General features: G+C 42.9%; 1 protein-coding gene across 2 annotated transcripts in view; it reads left to right on the top strand.

The window, feature by feature from the left end:
• The window catches only part of LOC126266984 (neural cell adhesion molecule 1-like), an 801,025-nt gene that overhangs the window by 690,544 nt on the left and 93,008 nt on the right, over positions 1-17,473 (top strand). For both annotated transcript variants that reach the window (XM_049971722.1, XM_049971723.1), the window contains exon 11: positions 8,982-9,392. In XM_049971722.1, the coding sequence (XP_049827679.1) occupies positions 8,982-9,392 (411 nt within the window). The remainder of the gene's footprint in view (positions 1-8,981; positions 9,393-17,473) is intronic.

Raw genomic sequence — 17,473 nt, 5'->3', positions numbered from 1 at the left:
TTCGGGTTTTTATCCACAGAAAATCCTTAATGGCTTTCTATAAAATGAAATACGTTATGCACTGCATATTTACGAGAGTATTATTGGTAAAATAACTTACATCATCCTCACTCTGTTTCGAATAACTGTAAGTAAATCCTGTGCCCTTAAAATAAGATAATGCAGTTATATACGAGGGAAATTAAGCATTAAAATTAACGAAGTAAAATAATTAATTATATACTGTAGGACTGGCGTAGTACTGTGTTTTCACTGATTGACGTTACATTTCTCCATAGCATACATGTCTTTTGCTCTCATAAGACTTTGGTATTCATAAGACAGCCTCAGTCTCCTCTGAAAATGTGTTATATTCCTTTTAGAACTTTTTAAGCGCCGGGCTTTCTACGGTGTGTTTCAACATAAAGCACATTTCGTTACTCCTACTATGGATTTTGTGCTACGTACATACGTTGATAGCGACATTAAACGAACATGATGAACGCAAATACGAACATAGGGTATTGCGGAAAGAATAATCAAGTTTCATACTTTCTCGCGTACTGCTACAGTAATGATAATATGTGATACACAGAATTCTATATAAGAAAAATACAGCCGGTTCCTAATTCCAATGGTGAATATAATCACACAGGTGTTCGGTCTCTCTAGAACCTTCAAACGATTGACCAATCAGAGATACCGACATACTCGCGGGTACAAAATGAGAAACGATTCACGTAATTTCAAAAATATTACTTTACAATTTGAAACCATTCATACAAATTGAGAAATGTATATTTTGAATTTTGAGATTTTTAATTTTGGCGTCGGGTAATAGTACGGAAGAACGACATTTTGCCTTGAAATCAGTCGGTCTAATGCTAACCTATTGTACACTTCATATCAGACACAACTCTGGTACACCTTTTCTGCATTTCGTTGTTAGGTATTAGCCTGAGAAACGTACTGCGATGAAAAGCACCTACATTTAAATCTGTAATATAACGTGTATAAAAGTAATGTATATTTTCATGTGTGCATCATGTCTCGACGTAAACCCGGACCTCTAAACAGAAACGCTGAATTTCGATGGTTTTTCTACGAGGGATTGCTGAAAAATAATGCCTCAGAATATTTTATGTGGAAGCTCTAAGAGTCTTTTAAATAAAACTAACTTTATTACCATGCTACATTTTTACACGTATACATACTTGTTTCTCAACATTTCACCCTGGCGACGAAGACATTGCTCCCAATGTGAGATCATTTTGTTGACATCGTCACAGTCGAATGTTTGACATTGTTGGTGAAGCCACTACCTTACCTCTGGTTTCACCGCTTCATCACTATCAAAGTTATGTCCTCGAAGGTCTTCATGAGTTCTGGAAACGGATGAAAATAGGATGGGAGCAAGTCGGGACTGTATGAAGGATGACTGATGGCAGTGAAGCCATGGCATGAGATTGTTGCAGATGTCGCAGCGCTCGTGTGTAATGAGCCTTTGTGATGTTATAGCACAGGAGGCTCCACCTAAGAATTCCGCGCTTTCATTTGTCTGAGGTTCTCACAGTATCTTCCGGAGTTTATGGTGGTGCCTTTAGGCATAAATTCCAGATGCCTCACAACTTGAACACACCCGACCACTGTGTACATGACTTTGCCTCGTGAAGGCATAATCTTGAACATTTTTGTCTTCGGTGATCGATTGTGCTCTGTCACACAAGTTGAGGTTAGCACCACCGTTTCCTTAATTACGAGCACGTTACTGATGTCGATACATCATTACTGTACACAGCTTTAATTCATCTCTTAATTTCAGTTGCAGTCATGATTTCTGCGTTTAGATACTATATTACAGCACGTTCTCACACACCGACATAGTTATGTCAAGCACCGCCGTATTACAACCCACAATTAGGGCTCATATAGCTGCAGGAAGTGGCATCTTGCATCAGCGTAGCGGGAAAGTCGACTGACTAATAATCATGACATGTAATATCTCAGCCGATGTTGAGACCACAGTGATAGATTCGGAGGCATTATTTTCAGGACGCCCTCGTACGTATCCTCACTATTCTTTGGAAATGCAAGTGAATTTCGAAATATATCATATTTTCGCTCCTAATCTAGAATCCTTAAAGATTTTAATTACCTTTCTTCTGCCTATACCTAAGGAAATTAGTTCTAATTTATTCATTTGTTAATTACTTGAAATATTATGTCAAAGCAAACTCAGTCAAACACTCAAAATCTGATAGTAGTATGTAAATGGGAAATATACGTTTGAAGAGAGATCTACGTGTTACAGCAAAATGTTCTGAATGCACACCCGTTTCTCAATAAAACATCTAAATATTTGTTGAAGCGTTGAAAAGCATTACAGGAAATCTTCATACCAAGGAGTAGGTACACTGATGCTCCATTCTCTTCATCCGTTCACCGTCGCTTCAGATACAGGTACTACATAGTTTCATTACTCTCTATTAGCAGAGCAGTTATAGGTACAATTTTGTGCATTCTATGGCGATATACTCCAACAGCTACGTTCAAGCGAAATTTTTGACACCAAAAGTCTCTCTCTGGGAGTGCAAGATGTGGTGAGTGTTGTCACTTCGATTTTTGCGCAGCAGTCGTTCTGATTAGATGCACTGACTACGTGCGTGTGCGTTTTCTGCCTTAAATTTCGTTGTGTTTTCCATTTCACATTCCACTACTCCCTACCAGTTAGTTACTGATTAATCATGATTTACATGTAGAAGATGTATACACCTAGAACATAGGATGGCAGTGTTTCTCCGACAGTACTACCATAATTTGCCTTATAAAACTAAATGGGTGTACCCGTGGTCTAAGGGTAGCGTCTTTGATTCATAATCATAACGTCTTCGGTCCCGGGTTCGATCCCCGCCACTGCTCGTATTACGAAGGGTGTAAGACAAGGCTGTAGCCTTTCGCCCCTACTCTTCAATCTGTACATCGAGGAAGCAATGATCGAAATAAAAGAAAGGTTCAGGAGTGGAATTACAATACAAGGTGAAAGGATATCAATGATACGATTCGCTGATGACATTGCTATCCTGAGTGAAAGTGAAGAAGAATTAAATGATCTGCTGAACGGAATGAACAGTCTAATGAGTACACAGTATGGTTTGAGAGTAAATCGGAGAAAGACGAAGGTAATGAGAAGTAGTAGAAAGGAGAACAGCGAGAAACTTAACATCAGGATTGATGGTCACGAAGTCAATGGAGTTAAGAAATTCTGCTACCTAGGCAGTAAAATAACCAATGATGGACGGAGCAAGGAGGACATCAAAAGCAGACTCGCTATGGCAAAAAAGGCATTTCTGGCCAAGAAAAGTCTACTAATATCAAATACCGGTCTTAATTTGAGGAAGAAATTTCTGAGGATGTACGTCTGGAGTACAGCATTGTATGGTAGTGAAACATGGACTGTGGGAAAACCGGAACAGAAGAGAATCGAAGCGTTTGAGATGTGGTGCTATAGACGAATGTTGAAAATTAGGTGGACTGATAGGGTAAGGAATGAGGAGGTTCTACGCAGAATCGGAGAGGAAAGGAATATGTGGAAAACATTGATAAGGAGAGGGGACAGGATGATAGGACGTCTGCTAAGACATGAGGGAATGACTTCCATGGTACTAGGGGGAGCTGTAGAGGGCAAAAACTGTAGAGGAAGACAGAGATCGGGATGTAGGTTGCAAGTGCTACTCTGAGCTGAAGATGTTAGAACAGGAGAGGAATTCGTGGCGGGCCGCATCAAACCAGTCAGTAGACTGATGACCCCCCCAAAAAAACTAAATGATGACATACAAGCCATCTTGAGTCTTCATTTTCCGCAGACAAATGGTGAATGGCTATTTTGATTCTGTTGTGAATCGATTAGAGCGGACATCGTTATGTGCATTGAGGACTGATGTCTGACGCTTGCACTGATGCTGTATTTGTGTGTTAGGAGTCGGCAGCGGACTCCATACTCTAGGTGATCCTAGGCCGGCTCCTGATGCAGTTCGATAACGGCTGAACGAAGAAGCGACATACAAATATTACAGATACTATTATGTAACTGTTCTAAAAATGTTCGTATCCATGTGGACTGCAGATCAGTGCCGAAACCATACCCGCAACAATGAACTGGTATTAGTTCCCGTGATCATAGTGACAAGTAAGAAAATCCACGGTATACAGAGTGAAGCAATAATTCACCGACAACATTTTGGAGGCTGCTCAGATACATTTTCAGATTACTTTGGTATAATGGACCTTTGTTCCGCGGTGACTCGTTACAGAGTTAATAATGTCTTTTTCTAATTTTTCGTTTTGTGGGTTGTCTACGGCTTGCAACGTTTCTCCGATTCTAATCGCCATCTTCTTATTTTCAGTGCTCATATAGTCCACCATTTGTGCGTTTTTCACGTATTAGTTTCACTGTTAAGATGTTTTCCATTTCGACCTTCCTGCTCGGAATCCATTTTGCTCTACTTGTATCTGTAACATGTTCTTTTCTTCGTGAGATCTTTTACAACATTCCAGTAAAGTCTTACAGTAAAAGGTATGACTGCCAATCTCATAAAATTTTTTTGTCATTATTTCACTTTTTCTTATTCACTGGTCTTATGTAAAATTGTTCCCATTCTCTATTTAGTAATCTTTCAAAGAGATTCCTTAGCATCTCCTATAATTTCGCTGGTTCAGACGTCTCCAATTCTGGATATATCGATGCACATCCAAGTTCTTTCTTCATCTTTCTTCTCCTCGAAGCCTGTCGACCAACTTTTATATCTACAGGCCAAAACTATTACTGCTACATCCTCACCTGACAACTGTATGAAACTTCAGGCAGATTTTCCTGGAATAAATCCTTAGAATGCTCTCTCCTTTGTCCATGACAATATTATTTTGAAGTAACTTCCACTAATTCATTCACAGATGTGTCGTGGGTGACTGCTTTTCTTCGTCTGAGACGGTATGTATCGTGGTTTCATACTGGTATTCTGCCGTCATTCATCTTGCTCATAGGTCAAACAACATCTGATGTTTCTCTTAGATATCGTCACACATTTTTATATCCATCTTCATCCTTCGTCAGATTACATTTTTTGTCTTATTCGTTTTAGCGCAGCTCAAGCTTCGTCTCAGTGGTAAGAGGTTTTTTTTTTATTTTTTTTTTTAACGTCCCAGACTCTGAATAATGGTCTTATACAGTCTCTCCTTCGTTGTTGTCCTTATCTGTTTGTTTCACAGAGCAGAGATCATTGCCGATTTCACAGATCGTCCTTACTAGTGGAATCAGCATTTCTAGCGCCCTTCTTATTAAATATTACCCCAAGGTAATTCACCTTTCCCACACCTACAATTTACTTCTAAGTCCGCCAAAAAATTATTTACTTTTGCCATATCAAAGGCCAGGAACTCATACTTCTTCATGTTTATCCTCAGGCCAACCTTATGTACTCCACCTTTAGCTCTTTTGTAATGCAACTCAGATCATCGTCATTTCTGCTAGTTCGAGTGCAAGTAGGTTAGTGGCAAAATACAGGGAAATTATCTCTATATTGCCCAAGTGGCTGTCACAGACATTTATTCGGCTCGAATTCTTCTGTCCGTCTTTATCCAGTCTTGCTCTTGCTGTATTATTTTCATATTATTTCATAACAGCCTTTCGGAGTCTTTCATACAACTCTTTCAGCATTTCATATAGTCTCTTAGTGGGCACATAAATCAATCAATTAGTTTCATCGTTAAGATGTTTTCCATTTCGGTCTTCCTGTTCGGAATACTTTCTGTTTCACTTGCTACTTGTATCATGTTTCTTTTTCATTAGATATTTAACCACATTCCAGTAACGTCTTCCAGTAAAACGTATCACTGTCAATGTCATAATAATTTTGGGTCATTACGTAACCTTTTCTTATTCACCTGTCTTATGTAACATTTTTTCCATTCTTTATTTAGTACTCTTTCAAACAGATTGCTTAGCATCTCCAATAATTTCGCTGATCCAGAGATCTCCAGTTCCTGATATTTCGTTCTATATCCACGTTCTTTCTTCGTCTTACTTCTCCTCACAGCCTGTCGACGAACTTTTGTATCTACATCCTCACCTCACAACTGTATGAAAAGTCACGCAGATTTGCCTGGAATAAATCCTTAGAATACTTTCACCACTGACCATGACAATATTATTTTGAAGCAACTTGTCACTAGTCCATACTCGCACTGACTTTACTATTCTCCACGCCTCAGCATTCCGAACCACACCAGTCATTCTTCCTACATACTTACGTGTTTCTTCCCACTCCTAGTATTTCCTTTTTAACATTTCTGTCTACACTTCTCCAGTTAGGGTCGTAAATCGGACTCTATTTGACTGTCATTCACAGTCAAGAACATAAAATAAGCTTTTTTTTTCTCTTCAGTCATCTGTTCTATTTCTACATCCTACCAAACTGATTCCTTCATCTTTTCATATTCTCCAAGTGTTTATTTTGCAACTTCACTATGCTCATATTCCTCTCCTGCTGTTTTCACTGAATTCTTTAAATTTTTTGACTTCGCTTTTGTATACGTACTTAATACTATGCCCCTTAGATGGTCCAAGTTATGTCTTATGATCTCAGAATGATCAGCACGTTGCACCCTCTTGTGTTCGCCACTGCTCCTGAAAGTACCGGGGATAAAAATTTTATATTCTACCAGATGATTGTCACTTTCGTAACCTGCTCGTAAATGTGACATTTTTAATTTTTAGACTGACCTTTCGCCTCAAGATTAGATAATCAGCTATTTATTTCAGCCCTCTTGTGAGGTTATAAAATATAAATTTATGTATTTCTGTGTCAACATGGCATGCATTTTCCAGCCAATTCTTATTGTTCGAATGAATCTACACGTCTTTTCCCCATGTTCATTCCTAGCATCTTCCCCATACATCCCAATGTGATTATGATTCCTCTCTTTCCCTACTCTGTATTTAAAAGTTTACGCCAATGTCAGTTTATATAGTCTGTATCAGGATCTGATCTGTTCAAAGTCTTATTCTACGTTCATGGGCGGATTTTCAGGAGCGCAAACACTTCTACAGTCACTATGTTCGTGTATATAGCTCTCAGACTGAGCTGGATCAACCTTTCATTAACTTCTACTTAAGGGGATAAATTTTTTGATGATAGTTTCTTTAGAATAGAGTATAATCTTTTTCCCACCCAGCTGACTTTATCCACGCCACTAAAATAATGGGTGAACTCTAGCAGGTATTCACAACCAGCACCTTATTTTTTTTGTTGCGGAAGGCACAGCTACGTTAGTGCATTGCCGTCTTAAACACATTAAAACATCTTCTTTATTCCGGATGCTCGAGGTGGCGCAGTGGTTAGCACACTAGCCTAGCATTCGGGAGGATGACGGTTGAATCCCACCTCAGGACTTTGTGATTCACGTTTCCCATGATTTCTCTAAATCGCTTCAGTCAAATGCCAGGGTGGTTCCTCTGAAAGGCCACGACCGACTTCTTTGCCCATCCTTCCCTAATCCGATGACCTCACTGTTTGGTCCCTCCCACCAACCCCCCCCCCCCCCCCTCGCCTCCTCCCGCACAGTCCGGATGCCCTGTTTATTCCACATACGAAGACGCCAAGTCTGTTTTAGTTTCCGTTGCCGGATTCCGCCAAAACCATTCAAAAAACGAGGCCTATTATTCGATATTTTAGCTGACTGACGACCCATCGGACAATCACCGACACACCAGACCAGGATTTGTCCTGAAGTTTCTCCCTCTTTCAGAATACTGGCTTCAGCATGCCAGTACGTTCTTCATAGGCTACTCTGACGATGATGGGAAAGAAATAGCTGTTGATGCCAAGAGATTCTGAGTTACTTTGTTCTCCAAACGGCACTTGCGGATGAGGAAAAGACACAAAAAGGAGTCGTAGTGTTCAGATTCGGATAATATGATAGCCAATAGGGGCCCATGCCAGTGGGCTCTGGGTACCCAAGAGGCAGCATGCGGAACCGAAAGTACTTCTCCACTGCTTCTATGGGGTCGAGCACCGTCTTGCATGCACCACATCTTGTTGAAATCAGGGTCACTTTGGATAATGGGATGAAATCATCTTCCAAAAACTTCAAATACCGTTCGGTAGTCACCAGACCAAAAAGAAATGTTGCACCGATTATTCCATGACTGGACATTGCACACCAAACAGTCACCCTTTGAGGGTGGAGAGAGTTCTCGATCGCGAATGCAGATTATCAGTCCCCAAAATGCACCAAATGTGGTTATTGCAAATCCAACCAAATGAAACAAGGTGCGTAATCACGCGCAACTGATTTCCATCATCCCTCGAGGGCGACCTCGCAATCTCAACGTCCTAAGGCAAATCGTTCAGAAGCTATGATGATTTTGTTTCATGTAGTTCAATAATTGTCACCCTGTATCGTCCACTTAGTCCCTAGCCTTATAGGTGCATGTAAGCCTCCACGCCCGTAGGACTGTGCTTTGTTAAGGCAGTGCCCCCTGGAGAGGAGAATGACGATTTATTCTGGATTGGTACCAAAATTATTTTTTGTTCGTGTGCAAATGTGTGTGAAATCTTATGGGATTTAACTGCTAAGGTCATCAGTCCCTAAGCTTACACACTATTAAAAATAAATTATCGTAAGGACAAACACACACACCCGTGCCCGAGGGAGGACCCGAACCTCCGCCGGGATCAGCCGCACAGTCCATGACTGCAGCGCCTGAGACCGTTGGGCTAATCCCCCGCGGCTATCAACTTTTCAGATTATTTACTTTATTTTTAAGGTATTGGGCAACATTCGTGACGTCATAACTAGTTAGAGCGGACTAGGCTGGCTCAAAATGGAAAGCATATGAACTTTAAATGGCGTGAGTAGGCTGCCTCCTTACAGTCCGTGTGTAAAAGCTGTGAACCACTACATACACAGGACATATTGATTTAGTGGCACCTCGTACTTTGCAGAGCGCCCCGGCGCGCTGAGCAACTGCTCGCTGCGCGCGGCGGCGGCTGCGACGCCGGCGGCCTCTGCGCTTTCGCCGGCCGCGGCGGCGGCGGCGGCTGCTGCCCTGCAGAACGCGTCGACCGCCGGCGGGCCGGATCTGGCGCCCGCGCCGGCGTCTGCGCAGCTGGTGGTGGAGTGCGTGGCGGGCCACGACGGCGGGCTGCCGCAGCGCTTCTTCCTGGAGGCGCACGAGGCGGCCGGAGGCGGCGTCCGGCTCAACACGAGCAGCGCGGCGCCGCGCTTCCGGCTGCAGCTGGCCGCGCTCGGCTGGCGCACGCTGCGCCTCGTGCTGTACGCCGCCAACGCGCGCGGCCGCGGCGACGCCACCGTGCTCGACGACATCGCGCTCGGCGACGCCGAGATGCGCACAGGTCGGTCGCCGGGCCGGCACTGCAACTAGTCGCTCCACTAGTCGCGTCGCCAGTTGTCAGAAGCGGCAGATTTTGTTTTGTCGGCGTCCAGATCAGAGAATTGTACCGTAACTGAGCTTTATATATGATCCTAGACCAATAATTCAAAATGACAGTCACAATTGCATTATTTATTTTGCCGCCAACCGGTTTCAACATTGGACAGACAAGAAAAATTTTAAAAAATACACTCCTAGAAATGGAAAAAAGAACACATGGACACCGGTGTGTCAGACCCACCATACTTGCTCCGGACACTGCGAGAGGGCTGTACAAGCAATGATCACACGCACGGCACAGCGGACACACCAGGAACCGCGGTGTTGGCCATCGAATGGCGCTAGCATTTGTGCACCGCCGCCGTCAGTGTCAGCCAGTTTGCCGTGGCATACGGAGCTCCATCGCAGTCTTTAACACTGGTAGCATCCCGCGACAGCGTGGACGTGAACCGTATGTGCAGTTGACGGACTTTGAGCGTGGGCATATAGTGGGCATGCGGGAGGCCGGGTGGACGTACCGCCGAATTGCTCAACACTTGGGGCGTGAGGTCTCCACAGTACATCGATGTTGTCGCCAGTGGTCGGCGGAAGGTGCACGTGCCCGTCAACCTGGGACCGGACCGCAGCGACGCACGGATGCACGCCAAGACCGTAGGATCCTACGCAGTGCCGTAGGGGACCGCACCGCCACTTCCCAGCAAATTAGGGACACTGTTGCTCCTGGGGTATCGGTGAGGACCATTCGCAACCGTCTCCATGAAGCTGGGCTACGGTCCCGCACACCGTTAGGCCGTCTTCCGCTCACGCCCCAACATCGTGCAGCCCGCCTCCGGTGGTGTCGCGACAGGCGTGAATGGAGGGACAAATGGAGACGTGTCGTCTTCAGCGATGAGAGTCGCTTCTGCCTTGGTGTCAATGATGGTCGTATGCGTGTTTGGCGCCGTGCAGGTGAGCGCCACAATCAGGACTGCAGACGACCGAGGCGCACTGGGCCAACACCCGGCATCATGGTGTGGGGAGCGATCTCCTACACTGGCCGTACACCTCTGGTGATCGTCGAGGGGACACTGAATAGTGCACGGTACATCCAAACCGTCATCGAACCCATCGTTCTACCATTCCTAGACCGGCAAGGGAACTTGCTGTTCCAACACGACAATGCACGTCCGCATGTGTCCTGTGCCACCCAACGTGCTCTAGAAGGTGTAAGTCAACTACCCTGGCCAGCTAGATCTCCGGATCTGTCCCCCATTGAGCATGTTTGGGACTGGGTGAAGCGTCGTCTCACGCGGTCTGCACGTCCAGCACGAACGCTGGTCCAACTGAGGCGCCAGGTGGAAATGGCATGGCAAGCCGTTCCACAGGACTACATCCAGCATCTCTACGATCGTCTCAATGGGAGAATAGCAGCCTGCATTGCTGCGAAAGGTGGATATACACTGTACTAGTGCCGACATTGTGCATGCTCTGTTGCCTGTGTCTATGTGCCTGTGGTTCTGTCAGTGTGATCATGTGATGTATCTGACCCCAGGAATGTGTCAATAAAGTTTCCCCTTCGTGGGACAATGAATTCACGGTGTTCTTATTTCAATTTCCAGGAGTGTATATTCAAAGAACATATCACGGGAATGGCACGCAATAAATCACTATTTGGACAACACCTAGATGCCGAGAATCACACTTAAATTAATATAGAAAAAAAATGTAAGGGTGTTGCATGTAGCCCAGAAGGCACCCACTATGGACATCTTAGAAAATTTAGAGACCATCCTGCACAATAAACAGGATCCAACGGCAATTTTTAATGAGCAAATAGTGAACTGTGATGATAATTATTTTGAAATCTTCGCCAATATTATTAGTTCATGACGATACTGTTCCTCCTTCTCAGCTACATTAATATTGTGTGACGATGTATATTAATACTAATTTTATTAATGTGTTTTAATTTTATAATGAAGACCTACAAAGTTTAAATATTACTTTATATAAGTTCTAAAATATTAATATATAATTCATAAACAACTTTGTGGGTGAGTATCCGTAACATAACGAATTATGTAAATCGACGTCAGCATGATGAATCGAGGATTATGGTACACCGATGCTACGATATCGAATCCCGTGCTACAGCTGCCGACACTTACGACGAGGCTACTATGACGACGGAATCATAGCCAAATACGCTAAGGGGCAATTGATATATTTTTTTTCTAAAATATTAATTTTATAACGGAGAATACACCGATTTTGAAGTTTTTTACTAGTTAATACGAACAACTTTTATGGATAGCAGCCAGAACACACCACGACAACGCTTGCTGTGCCAAGATAACGCAGCATCAAAAGACGATATCGATTAACAACAACATGGCGGAAGAGTCGTTACGGTACGCCGTTACCACGACAACGAACGCTGCGCAAAGATGATATTACAGCAGACGACTTATACGAAGCGGCTACCATGAAGACAGCGTCGCAACGACACAGGCTAGGGGCGTCCTGATACATACTATCGCCCATGGCAACGACTTCCCTACCACAAAAGGTAGAGGGCTCTACTCTATCCACAAATGATGTGTAAAATGAATGGGACAACGGTTACCCGAATTTTAAATAATTATAAATTTAATTAGTTACAATTATTATTTATTATTTAGTATGTTTTGTATTACAACTGGAAGAAAGTTTAAAATTTACGATTTCTTGCTTAAGCATGTAACTACCTTTGGTCGCCGTGGAGGGCGTTACCGTCTGCTCACGTGTTGTTGGCCGTTATTTAAGCTCATGGAGAGAGCCAACCGTGTTTCTATGACTCAAGAGAAACGTAGAACGCTGCTGAAAGGCTGCCTGTTGTACAGGTTTTAAAATAACAATAAAGAAGACTCCTAAGATACGAATTGGCAAACAAATGGTAATGAGATGGGGAGCTATTAATATCAATGGAGGCTACTCTGGGAAGAAGGTAGAGCTGGCAGAGGCTACAAGTAAGATGGGGCTGGACGTGTTAGCTGTTAGTGACATTCGGGTAAGGGGTGAGAAAGAAGAGGTGGTTCATGGTGTGGGTTCCTGTAGTCATGTCCTAGTTCATGAACCATGGGCAACGTATGAGTGGCCAAGTAAGTGTTCCTGACAGTCGGGATACCAGTTACTTTGAAATAAGGCTGGGCGTCTTGGACATATTCTGAGGCGTGGTCACCTTTGTGCTCATACGGCAAAGTCTACGAAATCCACCGGTTAATCCCTCAACCCTTAGGGGTAAAACCCAATGTGACTCGGGGCAAGTAAGGCTATCAACCTGCTTCCCTGGTACTTTAAATATGATGCTGGCAACAAATAGAGCAAAATGCTCGGACCTTTGGAGGTGACGGATTCCCACCTCTAACTGACAAACCAGGGACTAGTATGATACGACTTGGAAAACAAATGGTAATGAAATGGGGAGCTATTAATATCAATGAGGGCTACTTTGGGAAGAAGGTAGAGCTGGCAGAGGCTGCAAGTAAGATTGGGCTGGACTTGTTAGCTGTTAGTGACTTTCGGGTAAGGGGTGAGAAAGAAGAGGAAGTGGGAGAATACAAGGTCTACCTGTCAGGAGTCGAAGCAGGAATAGCAAAATGGGGTGTAGGGCTTTACATCAGGAAAGGAATGGAACCCAGCGTAGTTGCAATAAGGTATGTAAACGAACGACTGATATGGATAGATTTGACAGGGTCTAGCAAGAAAATTAAGATCGTGTCAGTATATTCGCATTGTGAAGGGACGGATCAAGGTAAGATTGATAGATTTATGAGGCACTCAGTGAAGTAGTTGTTAGAGTAAAGGACAAGGACAGTGTTCTGCTCATGAGGGATTTTAACGCCAGGATTGGAAATCGAACAGAAGGGTATGAAAAGGTAAATTTTGAGAGGATATGGAGGCCAACAGGAACGGGAAACAACTCTTGGATATATGTGCCATGTATGGGCTTAGTAATCACAAACTCCTTTTTTAAACATAAGAACATTCGCTGGTATACTTGGGAAGGCAGGGGAACCAGATCTGTAATTGACTATATAATAACAGATCAGGAATTCAGGAAGGCTGTCAGGGACACACCTGTATTCAGGGGATTCTTTGATGACACTGATCATTATTTAATCTGCAGTGAAATTGGGATTGTGAGGTTGAAAGTGCAGGAGGTCAGGTCCATATGTAGGAGAATAAGTGTGGAGAAACTTCAGGATAAGGAAATCAGGCACAAGTACATAACAGCGATCTCAGAAAGGTACCAGTCACTTGAATGTAGTCAATTACAGTCAATGGAAAAGGAATGGACAAGGTACAGGGATAGAGTACCAGAAGTGGCTAAAGAATGTCTAGGAACAGTAGTGTGTTAAAGTAGGATGAAGCAAACAGCTTGGTGGAATGACACAGTCAAGGCAGCCTGTAAAAGGAAAAAGAAGGCGTATCAAAAATGGCTACATACTAGAACTCAGGTAGACAGAGAAAGTTATGTTGAAGAAAGAAACAAAGCCAAACAGATAATTGCATCATGCAAGAAGAAATCTTGGGAAGATTTTGGAAACAGGTTGGAGACTATGGGTCAAGCTGCTGGAAAACCATTCTGGAGTGTAATTAGCAGTCTTCGAAAGGGAGGTAAGAAGGAAATGACAAGTATTTTGAACAGGTCAGGAAAACTGCTCGTGAATCCTGTGGATACCTCGGGCAGATGGAGGGAATATTTTGAAGAGTTGCAAATGTAGGTGAAAATACGATCAGTAATGTTTCAGATTTCGAGGTAGAATGGGATAGGAATGATGATGGAAATAGCATCACATTTGAGGAAGTGGAGGAAATGGTCAAGAGATTGCAGTGCAGTAAAGAAGCTGGGGTGGAGGAAATTAAGCCGGAACTCATCACATACAGTGGAATGTCACGTCTTAAATAGCTACATCGGATAATTGAAATGGCCTGGGAGTCGGGACAGGGTCAATCAGACTGGACAAAAGCAGTAATCACACCAATCCTTAAACATGGAAACAGAAAAGATTGTAACAACTACAGAGGTATCTCTTTAATCAGCGTTGTGGGTAAAATCTTCTCAGGTATTGTTGAAAGAAAAGTGCGAGTATTAGTTGAGGACCAATTGGATGAAAATCAGTGTGGGTTTAGGCCACTTAGAGGTTGTCAGGACCAGATCTTTAGCTTACGGCAAATAATGGAGAAGTGTTATGATTGGAACAGGGATTTTTATTATGCTTTATAGATCTAGAAAAGGCATGTGACGGGGTTCCTAGGAGGAAGTTATTGTCTGTTCTACGAGATTATGGAATAGGAGGCAAACTTTTGCAAGCAATTAAAGGTCTTTACAGCAGTTAGAGTTGACGGTAAATTGAGTTCATGGTTCAGAGTAGTTTCAGGGGTAAGACAAGGCTGCAATCTGTCTCCACTGTTGTTCATATTATATATGGATCATATGTTGAAAACAATAGACTGGCGGGGTGAGATTAAGATATGTGAACACAAAATAATCAGTCTTGCATATGCGGATGACTTAGTTGTGATGGCAAATTCGATTGAAAGTTTGCAAAGTAATATTTCAGAGCTTGATCAGAAATGTAAGGACTATGGTATGATGATTAGCATCTCCAAAACCAAAGTAATGTCAGTGGGAAAGAAATATGAACGGATTGAATGTCAAATAGGAGGAACAAAGTTAGAACAGATGTACAGTTTCAAGTACTTAGGATGCATATTCCCACAGGAAGCGAGGTGCAGCAAAGCTAAATGCAGTGAGCACTCAGCTACGACCTACTCTCTTCTGCAAGAAGGAAGTCAGTACCAAGACTAAGTTATATGTGCACCGTTCAATCTTTCGACCAACTTTGTTGTACGGGAGCGAAAGCTGGGTGGATTCAGGTTACCTTATCATTAAGGTTGAGGTTACGGATATGAAAGTAGCTAGGATGATTGCAGGTACTAGTAGATGGGAACAATGCCAGGAGGGTGTCCACAATGAGAAAATAAAAGAAAAACTGTGAATGAACTCTATAGATGTAGCAGTCAGGGCGAACAGGCTTAGATGGTGGGGTCATGTCACACGCATGGGAGAAGCAAGGTTACCCAAAGAGACTCACAGGTTCAGCAGTAGAGGGTAGGAGGAGTCGGAGCAGACCAAGGAGAAGGTACCTTTATTCGGTTAAGAATGATTTTGAAGTAATAGGTTTAACATCAGAAGAAGCACCAATGTTAGCACTGAATAGGGGACCATGGAGGAATTTTATAAAGGGGCTATGCTCCAGACTGAACGCTGAAAGGCATAATCAGTCTTAAATGATGATGATGATGATAATGATGATAAAGAAAAAAAGCCAACCGTGCATATTTACCAACCGTGCACAGGCAGGGTGACGACTCCAGCGAGCGACCAAATGGCCATAAAAATCTGTTTATTTAAGTAACTTTGACTAATTGCTTGTAGATTACGTACATGATTCCTTACTAATATAATAACCATACAGTGTAAATTGTCCTGAGGGTGACCCCAACGCGGGTTGAAATCTGCTGGCGGCAAAATAAATAATGCGATTGTGACTGTCATTTTGATTAATTGATTATAAGTAATTTAATCGCTGTTATCTCCACACAACTATGTTGCTTAAAAATTTATGATCCTAGACGTCTGCGTGGTCACTGCAGAACTGGGCTGCTGGTAAAAAATTGATATATCGACATATCGGTACTATTTCCAGGAACATAGATCTAGGTCGGCGATATTCTTTTCGCTATGTATCGATATATCGACACCGAAATGGCACAACGAGCCCCGATAGTTTTACTTCATATTACATTTTTTCGCAATTTTCAGCAAGTGTTTCAAATTGTTCTTTTGAAATAGTAACAGAACATCATTTTAATTCCACTGTGTGAACGAGTCTTCCTACTTTTTGAGCTTTCATCGCTTCCAATCATTCTCTCTGACTGTGTGAAGCAAGTATATGTGGCAGAAAGAAGAGGACCAATTACACTGGGGATGGCGGTGTGAATGGAACAAGAAGATTTCTGATGTGAAGGAATATCACATCAGTGTCGATAAGAAAACAGTTTTTAACGCAACTAGTGTGCTGTTTCTTCACTTGGGCATTGTTCGGAAACAGTTGAAAATTATGAACAAAAATCTAAATGACGAGATTGGTCTTTGCGGTGGGCGGTGACATGTGGACGTAATGAGCGCTCGGCGTTAGGTACTCCAACATCTAACTTCACCACGCAGTTTTGCCACTACTAATGCTAAGAGCGCTGGCGTTGGCATTAACAAACAAACAATAAAAACAGGGAAGTCGACAGGAAGTGTTCCGGACAAACCTGACATGTAACGAAACCGAACGACTGCCCCATTGGACACCTTTTATTGTGCCACTTTCACGCAGTTACCATTATCAGCAAAGTGGCTACCGCCAAGCGCGAACGTGCATCGTTTTCCTTCCAGTTCTCGCTCTAAAGGGAATAGGCAGGCTGCTAGCTTGTTGATGTTCAGAATATCTAGTCACAAATTATACAGCTAAAAATACTAAAAGAAACTCCTCCGCAAAAGGCCATTAAGACCCAACGGTTCCGACCTGCCGCTGTGTCATCCTCATCCATAGGTGTCACTGGTCACCACACCGCTCTCCCGGCCGTATGTCAGTCTCCGAGACCGGAGCCGCTACTTCTCAATCAAGTAGCTCTACAAATAGCTGCAGCCACTAGGTGGCTCTTACGTAGGTGCCTGAAAACCAGATAGCACATTTATAACAAACCGCATATTCGTTTTCAGTTCATTTAAAATTACAAATATCTTTGAGAAAAATTCATAAAAATTTGAAAATATACTGACTTTTATGTAATAAATCTTTATACACTTCCACATAGAGTTTTCGCTTACAATACTCTTTACAGACATCGCAGGATTTTAATATTTGTGTTATCATGTACATTACCAACATACATACTATCGGTATCTGTTTTTCCGCTTGCTACTTAATATCCTCGAGAGACCCCTAAAACAAGACATAAGTCTTG

The sequence above is a fragment of the Schistocerca gregaria genome, chromosome 4 (genome assembly GCF_023897955.1).
Source record: "Schistocerca gregaria isolate iqSchGreg1 chromosome 4, iqSchGreg1.2, whole genome shotgun sequence".
Taxonomy (NCBI): domain Eukaryota; kingdom Metazoa; phylum Arthropoda; class Insecta; order Orthoptera; family Acrididae; genus Schistocerca; species Schistocerca gregaria.
Note: the sequence above shows the minus strand (reverse complement) of the source record. Positions and strands in the feature narration are given on the sequence as shown.